Consider the following 12158-nt stretch of genomic DNA (forward strand, 5'->3'; position numbering starts at 1 on the left):
TTAAAAATAAAATTAAATGTATCATGGTACTGATGAAATACTATTTAACTGTATGGCTTAATAGCAAATAAGAGCTACCATTTTTATGTCTTCTAAATACTACTGTATGGCCTTTTATAAAGTAAGAAAAATAAATGGAAGAGTTAAAATGTTTATGTAAAGAGTCAATAATTATGCAAAATGCAAAAATTACATACACAAGACAGTTTAAATTTTGTTGTCCAAATTTATTTTCAGAAATATTTTTCTATAAAATTAAATTCTAGAAAATATGTGATGAACTGTCATAACAATGTAGGACATTTGGAATTTGATTAAGCAAGAGCTGTAATTTATGACAAAGGTATGGGGTGTCTGGCAAATATTAGGATATAAAGATTCCAGCATTGTGAATGCCTGAACTCTCATCTAGACCAGTTTCAGGATTAATAAATAAATAAATCTTTATTTGCCTTGGGTTTTGAGCACTTTAAACAAGCTTGTGTCTGATTTCACTGTGAAGATTTGTTACTGTTATGTATTATTAATTCATAGAATCCTTAATGGTTAAATATATTTAAATAGAGGATAAAAGTGGATCAAAACCAGTAGTATTGCACAAAGAATTAACCTATGTGTTTTCTTTTCCTTTCTTGACATAAAAAATATAAGGTTATTTTTGTGGAATTTTTTTCTTCAATGCTGCAGTAAAATTGTACAGATCTGGGTGTTAATCATGAGGACTCCTACAAGTCTTTTCCTGAAGGAATTCTGTAAATCCAGGGACATGCACACCTTATAGAATTCGAGAATGTATTCACTAGAGCACAGTATCTTGCGTTTGGCCAAGTTGAATTTAAAGAGCCTACTTCCAGCATTAATAATACATCAGAGTGAAATTTGATTTAAAATTAAATGCAGTTCAGGGTCCTGTAAAGCACCTGTCAAAGTATTTCTGCTCTTTCCTAGTACCGCAGAATTTACTTGCACATTAAAAAGCAAAAGACAATCCAGTTTTCAAGGCTGAAAAATAAAAAAGACAATTTCTTGGATTTCCCAACCATTCAAGGCCTGGAATTTCATTTTTTAGATTATTATAGAGTTTATTTAACATATAGAGTTTATTTAATGTGTCAGGCACTGTGTCTAGCAAGTCAAAACATTGTGAAATACTTTAAATCATCAATAAGTTGCTAAACTTGGGCTGAAGAGTTGTCATTCTTTAGTAGATACATGTAATTATTTCTGTGTCTATGATACACTAAACCTTACTGTTCCTTGGACAGATCCATCTGTTGCTTCTACAGCTGGGGGAGCATCAGGATGTACAAGAAGTTCACCATCTGCTTTGGTGGAAATTTTGTATAAAGAAATATTAGATAAGATAAAGAGATTAAAACCAATAGTGGGTGTATTGCAGCCCATCCTCCCTTGGCAGCTGAAGGCTGCTTTCTACTCTATTCATTTCAGTTCACAGGAAAATTAAATCTTTCATTTAAGTGCCATTTATGCAATAAATTGTCACCAGTGCAACTTGATACTGTAATATATTATCACTCAAGTACAGTGTAAAGCAGTACAACTCATGAGTAAAAATAACAATTAAAAATCTTTTCTTTGGGGATGTCAGTCGCGGATAAATGCAAAAATGCAACTTACCACAGATACACAAAGACGTTTTGGATTATTTTTCATCTCTACTTGCTGCTTATTACTAAAATAAGGCATTTTATTGATATTGGAAGAAAGAGCTGTTTCTGTGAGACGTTTCTGTGGAATGGGAACTGAGTAAAGGATTGACACTGAGGTTAGGATACTATTCCGTAAGGAGAGGAAGTATGAAAAACATCACAAATAAATGGAAGAGGAAAGGGTTTCAGAGTTGATGATAGCAAAGTAAGGGGAGAGTGAAAAGTGCAACAAGTTAAATGTAAGCAGCAGTTGGTTATACAGAGCTTTGACACAAAAATTAGAAGTTTTAATGTGACTTCATGAGCGTAAGAGAGAAAACAGAAGCATTTGAAGAAAGATGTTAATCATATGAATGCTGTAGTATAATAATTGCAGCAGCAAATTATGCTGTAGGCCACAGTCGTGCAAATATGGAAGGAGTAAGAAAAATCTCTCTTCTATTAGGTTTTCTTTTACATTTTCATTCTATTATGATTTTCAGTACACTGAAATTTATTTTGCATTTAGTTGGAAAATTATAGAAACAAATAGAAAAGAATAAATAGAAAAGGAAAGAAATTAAACATACATTTAGGAGAGTACATGGCAATCTTTTGAAGTACCTGAGATTGTTTTACTGTGCCTACTTTTGCAGTGCACAGCTGTTTACTTCTGTGTCCCCTGTCTTATATTTATCTGGGTAGTAAATTTGTTCAGTTTCACTCATCTTTATGTCAATATTCTAATACCCCAGGGATTTCATAAGGTATGCATATCTTATGCATTATCATATGTATATGTCAATATTCTAATTGTTCAACATGAGATTTATTTAAACCATTGAAATAGGACAACATGAATGTTTTCTGCTTTGAATTTGTAAAATCTCCATGACAGTGATTATATTGAAATTTCAATTATATTTCTATGAGTACATGAAAAATGTTCATCTCTTTATGTTTTACCATTCATTTATAAAGATGTTTCCTACTGCTGGTGGGATTTTGTTGAGATCAAATGTGTTGAGATTACTTCATTGCCTCTGGTGAGCTTGTTATCTCAGCACTGTGGACTCTAGTTCATATATTGCGTTTATGAAGTCCCTAATATTAGAGTTCTGATTTTTCAATTGATTATTATTCCCATTTTAATTGCAGCATATTTTTTTATTATTATTACTACTAATTATAATTTTGATAGATATAGTGCCACTCTGCTTACTTTTTAGTTCATCTTCAAAATGCTTGGTAGATTTCCCAGTGCAGGGGATATATATCATCTTTAACAAACTGATGATATGTAGTTTTCCTTTTTTCTGACCCTGGAGGTATAGTTGAAGAATCCATGACCAGCTGTGATAATAGGCATATGTACCTATGGAATAATTTAGTCAGAATTTCAGTTTCTAAATATGAATTACAATTTTAGGAATCCTTCCTCAGCAACAGACTAACTTCCCAGGTATTTCAATGAGATTCATCTGCTCTAATTGCATGTTTTCAACACTTTGTAGTAGGTAGAGCAAAATTGCCATTTATTTAAATTACAGAAAATTAATATATTGAAATGTGTTCCTCTACGTATACTTAGAGCTGCCACCACCTTAGAATGATAGAATCATAAAATAGATTGAGTTGGAAGAGACCTTAAAGATCATCTAGCTCCAACCCCCCTGACATGGGCAGGAACACCTTCCACTAGATCAGATTGCTCAGAGCCCCATCCAACCGGACCTTGAACACTTCCAGGGGTGGTGTTCAACACTTCCAGCTTCTCTAAACAACTAGAACCTCACCATCCCCACAGTGAAGAATTTTGTCTTAATTTGCCATTCTTCCGTGTCCATTCACTGCATGCCGTTGTAAAAAGTCCTTCTCCAGGCTGAAGAACCCCAGCTCTCACAGCCTGTCTTTATAGGAGAGATGCTCCAGACCCCTGATCATCTTGGTAGCCTCCTCCAAACCTGCTCAAACAGGTCCACGTTCTTCTTATGTTGAGGGCCCCAGACCTGGATGCAGTGCTCCAGGTGAGGTCTTCCAGGATGAAAGAGTGGAGCAGACCTGTTGGCCAAGCTGCATTTGATGCAGACCAGGATGCTTTTGGCTTTCTGGGCTACAAATATGCACTGCTGGCTCATGCTGAGCTTCTCATCAACCAACACCCCCAAGTTCTTCTCCTCAGGGCTGCTCTAAATACATGAGCAATAAATTCTTTCAAATGATGAACTAACTTGCATACCTTAATGTCAGTTATGTAAATCTAACACATCAACGCTGCCTCCGTTCAATCTTAAACATCCACTGGTCAGATTATGTGACCAATACATCTGTTCTAGAGCAAGCAGCAGTCACAAGTATTGAGGCCATGTTGCTGAGAATGCAGCTGCGATGGGCAGGGCACGTCTCCAGGATGAAGGACCACCGCCTCCCTAAGATTGTGCTCTATGGTGAACTTGCCACTGGCTGCCGCAGGAGAGGAACCCTGAAGAAAATATACAAGGACTCCCTGAAACAACATCTCAGCCTTGGCCATATTGATCTCCATAACTGGTCTACTCTGGCCTCAAATCGGGAGGCCTGGAGACACACCATCTATAACGCAGTTGTCTCCTTTGAGAACACACACAGGATCACTCTCGAGGAAAAAAGGCAACGCAGAAAGAACCGTGTATTGCAGAATACACCATCTAAGGAGTCTTTCTGCTGTGCCTTTTGCAATCGGATATGTCTGTCACGTATTGGCCTCATAAGCCACCAGCGTGCCTGTAGCAAATGTGGATAGAGCCTTCCCAAATCTTCGTTCTCGAAGCCTAGCCATGAAATCTAACACATGCATCCCGGGCTCCCTTTATAGTTACTGGAAAGAAAGTTCTCATTTAAAGAGCGGTTCAACTTGTTTTCAGATATGTCTAAAAAGTATTAATTATAGTCGAAAAATATTTTATTTCTACCCTGTGAGTCTTATGGGAATCTACTGCCAGGTTACAGGTTACTGGTAAACGACTGGCTTTTAGCTTCTAAGCTAAGGTGATACAGATGTGTGAGAAAGTAGGAATGTGGCCAAGTCACAACAGAAAAGAGAGTGAGACAGCAACAAAGAAGCAAGGTGAAGAAAAGACTGAAAACTCAGCAAAGGTCCCTTTTCTGAGAAAAAACTTCTACTTAATAGTTACAATTAGAGGTGGGTATTTATACCCTCACCTTCTCCCTCATGAGCTACAGTACTACTATTTGTGTGCTGCTGGATGCAGCTAATGAGAAGGCTTACTCTGGTTATCCAGCAGCACATTTTTCTTGTTCACATATTTACCAAGTAAAGTACTGGGTTGCATAATTCACTTTATTTTGACTTACTGTTGTTTGTGTTTCGCTTATTTATCTATTTAATTAATTCTAAATATTTTGAAATTTGCTACTTTTAAAAAAGTTGGGCTATTTTCTATAAAAAACAAATAAGTTTCAACTTTCTTACAATGTATTTTATTATGTATTACTAGGACATACCTAAAATATTGTGAATAAAGCAGTTTTCATTAGAAGTATTAGAAATATTGTCCTTCTTGGTTTCACAGAGTTTTTCAGTACTCTGAAAAATCTGTTTTTAAGGCTATTCAAGAAGAGGTGATTTAAACTTGGTGCATTTGAGTGTGGGCTGTTATTGTTTGAAACAGGATCTTAACATTATGAAGTAAGTTCAAGTTTAAAGAGATCAGATTGTGTTATATTATCATACCCTTGTAACTAATGATACTTGAAATTTTGTTTGTATTTATAATATCTCTTTCAGCATCTGAAAATTTAAGAAGATTTGAGTAAATCTAAATAGTTAAAATAAATCCTTCTCAATGGTATTTTGAGTATTGAATCAAATTGATACTTAACTTTTTCTCAGGTGGTAGAATATAAGCCTTTTTCAAAATATGTCCCTTTTGGCTTCTACACCCCTTTTGCCCCTGACTATAATTTTCTTTTTCAGTAGTAGAGTATTGAATATTTCCGCCTGAATTGAGTGTTCCTAATGCTAATTTCAGATGCTGTTTTGAGATTCTTCTAAGAGTTTTTCCTGTCTTCACTTTATGGGGAAAGACTGGTAAATATTTCTATCTGCTCATTTTCAAATAAATCTTTTTTTTAAATTGAGCTCTATTTTAAATTTTTTCTTAATTTTCATCTTTTTTGTTATTATTTTTCAACTCTTAACAATACCAAAATTCCTCAAAATCATCCATAATTATTTATAAACATTCTTAGTCCCACTGCAGCTTCAAATGTACATTTCTGTTCTTTTGTCTCCAGTCCAAATCCTGGACATTGGAACACTAACTTTCCTTTTCCCTGACACAAACTGAAGAGGTCTTTTTGGTTTTTTTTTATGATTGGGAAAGTTGTTTTAGTAAGAAATACCTGAGAAAAGATAGCCTGGCACAAAAACCTACCCTAGAAATGGCTATTGTCATTTGACATTGACATTTGACATTGACTATTTCTAATAGTTCCCCATTGCATTTTTTTCCAGTTCATTGTGGTAGGCTTTTTATTCTGAATGGTGGTGGCAGCTACCATTCCTACACAGGAAAAGAGTCTTCCCAGGCATCCAACCACATTCCCTTGAATATCCCTGAGAATCAAAATTCATCAGTAACTTTCAAAAGATGCTGTTCCCCTCAGGTTATGCTTATCTGCACCCTCATTAACCTCATCAAAGAACTCTGAAAATTTAGGGAATTGCTTTCTTCTCCTTCACTGAAACTAAATGGCTTGAACCTATCAACTTTTTATACAAGTTTTCTAATATTCTGACTAACGTGGAGATCTTGATCAGATCATGTCTGAAGACACTTTATCCGAGAGTATTTCTGCTTGAAAAGCACACACCTCAATGAAAAGGCGTTAGAACTTAACATAGGAGGGAATGTCTAAGTGTTATATATGTGAAGATTTCCGGTGAAATAAATGAAACTGTAGAAATTTTAGAAGAACAAATGTCATATTCAAATCACTGACAGTGTAGGTAATCCTTTTTCCTTCAATATGCTGAGGGTAAAGCAAGCACTAGTAACTTACTTAGTTTCTCTAAGAGAAAGGCTCTGTTCCTATCACCATATATATAAAGAACATTTATCAATTGAATACAGTTTGTTTGTTTGCTTGTTTTTAATATAAGGCCTAACAGACCTAGAGAATGCATGAAGTAGTCTGACTCTAGTGCTGAGTAGAAAATTGCACTGCATTTGGAGAGGTTATCTTGGGTTCTGGTCTCTGGGTTTATACAGAATTGCTTTTGGGAACACCCTTCTCGTCACACAGAGAGCACAAAATATGTTAATTTGGACACCATTGAATTCATAGCTTTTGATCTCAACAGGTGAGAACTGGGTGTTTCATCTCTCAAAGTGCCCATCCAAGAAATACTTTCAAACATTAAAGTCGTAGGTTCTGGGGAGCTGAATGTTAAAGAGAAGAAAAATGCTCAGTGAGTTTAAGACACTTTAAGGATGTGAAAGGAGCTATTTTTGGGTCTCAGTTCTAGACACTTAAAGGCTTGGTAGGTGTCTGGGTACAATACATCATATTAAACTTTTAATAACTGCGTGTATGTACCTTACCTGTAGGATTAGGAGATAATTCTCCTACAGAATTACACAAATAAATGAACATTATCCAGAAAATAGTTTTTCTTTATTAAAGAGATATTGTGCTTTTTTACTTTGTTTTCCAACCATTCCACTTGAACCATTAGCACTGTATTGACATACTCTGAGCCTTTAGGGAGGTTGTTAAAATCTATAGCATGAACCCACAGAGGTGTCAAATATTAACAAGTGTTCTCTGCCCTGCTGATGCTGAACATTGATCCATCTCAGGCATCAAAAAACTGAGAGAGCTAATTTGTAATTGTTGCTTTCCCCATTCTCTCATATGGTGGGTAAGCAGGCTGAAATGTCTTTCCTCTAGCTATTTGACTTTATATAGGAACTTGCATCATCCTCTTCTTCACCGTAGCAGGATCCTGCCCAGTAGCATACTAATTCATGTGGCTAACATCTGTCTCCTGGGTTTCACTGTTTCTTTCATCCTATCCTCAGAAGCAAGATTGTGTATCTAGCTATCTAATATTCAGTATATCACTGTAGTGTGCAGGGATATGTTTTTAACAGTACTTTTTGCTATGAGTTTATACTAATATTAACTATTACTAATGTTAACAAGTCAAACCACTGCACTTCCACATGAAGTGGAAGATGATGAGGCTCGTGTGGATTTCAGATTCTAGGAGAGGCCATTCCCCAGTCCCAAAATGGGACTCTCCCTCCTGCTCAGAAAGGCTTTCCCTTACTGCAAGTTGACCTGGTGCCTGAGAAGTGAGGTCACCATCTGGAGTCCTGTCCTTCCTTCAGGCCATACAGCACTACAGGGATGAACTCTCCCACCTGGAATCCACACTTGTCCTTGTTGCTGGATACACCAGAGGAACAGGCAGATTTAATATGTTTGACCTAAGGAGACATAACTGAATACTTCCTCCATTGAATGTTTTCTTTAATTTGGGAGTACCAGTGAAGTCTTGTTCAATACCATTATGGAGTTTATTTAGCAGAAATAATGAAGTACCAAACCAACGCTGTACTTTGGGTGGTTATGATAGTGTACTAGAGTGATTGTTTATTGGACTGCTGTTATTTTGGAGCTGCATCATGCTGTCCCTTCTGCCCAAATCTAACTAAATTTTGCATAGCTTGTGGGGGGAAAAAGTTGCCTTCTGCTGTAATTAATATTGAGTCAAAGATTTTTAAGCCTCCTATTTCCTTTAGTACTTTCCTTAATGGGTTTCCTTATGACAAAAAAATGTTTAATTTCTATTTAACTAAAAATACTGACTCCTAAAAATCATAAAGAAGAAAAAAAAGTGTTTCCATACAGCCTTCTTCCTGCCTATTCTGTTGTCCTGTCATACAAGAAAAGCATATTAAAAGGCATTCTTGGATTATATCTTTATTTATTTATTGTCTGGTTCCTGAGCACTCTTGGGTTCAGAGTCAGCTACAATGGATCATAACTACCCATGGTTCCTTCAGTGGAATATTCAGACATTAGATGAACTGAACCACCTTCTGAAGTCACTTATGTCTCTCTACCCTAGGCAGACTGAGCATTTGTCTGAGCGCTTCAGTAAGGACCCTTAAGTTAGATGGGAGGAACCTGTACTAAAACGTCTGTTAAGTTGTCACAGAAAAGCCTGACTTTAAAAAGAGTGGGATGCTCAGTGAAGGAAAAGGTGCTTACTCTAAGTTATTTTAAAATATCATAATGCATTACTTGCTTGCAAATATTGTTTCTCATAGATTGTTATGTTTTGTTTGTTTTTTCTTTTTTTAATAGATTGAATATTAAGATTTTGTCACAATAAAATTCTTAATAGTGTAATACAGACTGCCAGGAGATTATTATTTTTATTATCATTCATCAGTATTCTACACAGATCCCACTGGAGCACTGTGGTTTGGACAATGCACCACAGTTTATCAGTGAATAAGCTGAGTTCTTAAATGAGTAACTGATTTCTTACCCTTGCACTGTACAGGTTGTGCCTCACAATTCATAATTCTCTTCAATTGGCCACATATTTTACACAATACTGAGCAAACACACCATGCATATGTTGACGCAAGTTATTTTCACAGCTTGATAATATCCTTTGATTTATCATTCTTCTAAGCTGTGTTCTGTTTTCCCTTAGGGATACGATGATGGGTATGGGGGTGAATATGATGATCCAAGCTATGAGGCATATGATAACAGTTATGCTACCCAAACACAAAGGTAAGCATTTGTACTTTTACATTATTTTTTTCAAAGTACACTTTTCTCTCTTAGTTTTTCATATAAATTTCCGGGTTTATTTTCCACATTAAATTTTACAAAATCTCACAGTACTTTAAAAAGCTGTCAAAAAGTAATAATGGCAGTCAGATGTTATATACAGAGTTATTCAAATGAAACAAAAATTTAAGCAGATAGTTTTTAAAATTGGTGCAAAGTAAGTGTATTTTTTTACAAGCGATTACTTTATTTTCCTAGCTGATGTCATTCTGGACTTGTTTTTGCAGTTCTTTAGTGGTGAGAAGTGTTCAGGGGCATCTCATATTTATTGCCTTTACAATGATTTGAGAAAAACCAGAAGGAAATAAAAAAAAAGTAGTTGTGATGGTAAATACCTGCTTCTGGTTGCATCCACCATCAAGGTAAACTGTAGAAGGGAATTACATGCCAGAATGCTGAAACTATCTGTTTTCAGCCAGTTACTTTCTCAGCAACTCTCAGAATTGATAAGTTTGGAAATTTATTTTATGTCCTTACAATGTGCAATAATGGGAAAAAAATCACATTCACATCTTATATTGTGTCAATAAATGAGGCAACAGAAATTACCTCTTTTTTTATACACATACACCACATGCACTCATCCATTAATCTGACAGTTGGTCCATGTTTACTAAATATGGAATGACATCTTTTTCACGGTTAAGCTGGAGGATGAAAGGGTGCTTCAGACTTTTATTCAGAAAGTGCCTTTATGGGTTGCTAAGAGTACTCATAAGACTATGGAAAGGCAAACGAAATTTTGACAAGAAAAGACACAGATTTTAACTGAGTTCATGTGATTCTCACTGGGCAAGAAAGTGATGTATACATAACAGGGCTCTGCAATCCAAAGACCAGAGGACCTTACACTCGCTTTTTTGTTTAACCATCTATTTTTGTTGAATGCTCTGCTGATGAAAATGCCTGTCAGAATTACATTCAGCTCCAGAGCTGCTGTAGTGAGTGGTACTGGAGCTGATAAAAAATATTTTATAAGTATTTTTATAACCAGTGAAGTATATTTAAAAGGATTTCTCACACCTAAATGTGAATCCCATCAAGTACACTTTAACAACACTTTCAAGTAATTATACATTAATAGCTGCAGCCATCATGTTATTGTGTAGGTAGATATTCATGTTGTCAAATGTACTCCAACTTTTTTGAAAAGAGTTCAGCTCATCTTTTGCTTCAAGAGTGAATTGTCACAGGAGATACTGCCTCTGAAGTAAAAACAGTAATTACTTGGAAATCTCTCTGCTATGACATTGCTTTATATCATCTGAATTAACCTGTAATTTCTTTGCAAGTTGGTGTTCCAGGCAACTAAATGACAAATATATCAAGTTTATGAGGAGTGTATTATAATGCAGCTAGAACTAGCAGTGATAATTTGACTCAAGAAGGAAAATTTATAGTCACATAATCTAGTCAATTAAACAGCTATTAAGTTTAGTCATCAGATATGTTTTCTACTAACATGAGCTACCTCCAGGATACCTAATCTGTTTAAAATCTGCAACTAAAACATTTCCTTTTGAAATATATGACAGGACATGTGGTCACACTTATCCATGTTGAGTGGCACTTAATGCCACAAGTAGGCTATTGATTTCAAAAGAGCACTTTCAGAACCACAGACTTCTCACTTCAAAGATTTAAAGAACAAATAGACCATTAGATAAACAATGTGGATTTCTGTACCTTATTGGCCATTTAGCTTCACAGAAATGCCTCCCTACTGAGCCAAAAATAATACAATACAATGAAATAATATGACCAAGATATTTGGTTAGATGTGTATATCAAAGTGTTTTCTCCAAGTCTCAGATCTTGTTTAATAGTATACTCCAGTCATATGATCAAGACGTAATATCATGTGCAAACCTAAGAAAGAAGATAAGCAGTACTTCTTCAAAATACTTATTCATCTCATCCAGTGTGTGATTTACAGGAAAAAAATTAACGAAATCTTGTAGGCAATGTCCATACTTAGCCAGAAAATTATCATAACTACCCTCTGCAGGGAGTGACCGAAATTCTAAAGCATGAGATGAGAAAAAATTGTAGTTAGTGGCTTAATGCAGAGCGCCACAAGGTTTCTATTCTTGTTAAGGGCAGAGTTGCCCATTGCTTTTTATGGTTCATTAAGGAACCAATGTGGAAATTTTTAGAGCAGGTGCAAACTCTTGTCTGACTGTCTGCCTGTGCGCCTTGACTGAGCCTTATTCTCTTCATTGCTTCAAACAGAAGAATGTCTTGGGATGTGGGGTCATGAACACATGGGTTGGGAGGCACAGTCTGAACACAAGCTGAATTCAGTGTGCTTTAGAGCTGAGCACATAGTAAGTCATGCCATGTTCCCCGACTTACCCCATGCACAGAGTGAAGATAGTGTTTGGGCAGCCCACCACCACCACCTCTTACCCCTGCCTTTGTCTTCCTTTGTCTTCTTGTATCTACTTCCCATTTGCTCACCAGGGTCTTTCTGCCCATATATATTTCAATCCCCAGGGCTATTCAGATGCTGTACTTTCATGTAAAATTATCTAAAAATCTGTAATAAAGGTCAAGGGATGGTGTTGCAAGTCCAACAATACATTTTGTATAGGTCCTTCTCTAATGGACTTCTCTAATGGACTTCTC

General features: G+C 35.9%; 1 protein-coding gene across 12 annotated transcripts in view; it reads left to right on the forward strand.

The window, feature by feature from the left end:
- Window positions 1–12158, forward strand: part of KHDRBS2 (KH RNA binding domain containing, signal transduction associated 2) — a 335422-nt gene that overhangs the window by 283071 nt on the left and 40193 nt on the right. For all 12 annotated transcript variants that reach the window (XR_003916117.1, XR_003916120.1, XR_003916125.1 and 9 more), the window contains exon 8: window positions 9388–9470. Coding sequence is in view for 2 of the 12 variants with exons in the window: in XM_029962857.1 (XP_029818717.1) it covers window positions 9388–9470 (83 nt within the window). In the remaining 10 variants the exon portion in view is untranslated. The remainder of the gene's footprint in view (window positions 1–9387; window positions 9471–12158) is intronic.

This window comes from Manacus vitellinus, unplaced genomic scaffold, assembly GCF_001715985.3.
Source record: "Manacus vitellinus isolate BGI_N305 unplaced genomic scaffold, ASM171598v3 scaffold_4_pilon, whole genome shotgun sequence".
NCBI classification, from domain to species: domain Eukaryota; kingdom Metazoa; phylum Chordata; class Aves; order Passeriformes; family Pipridae; genus Manacus; species Manacus vitellinus.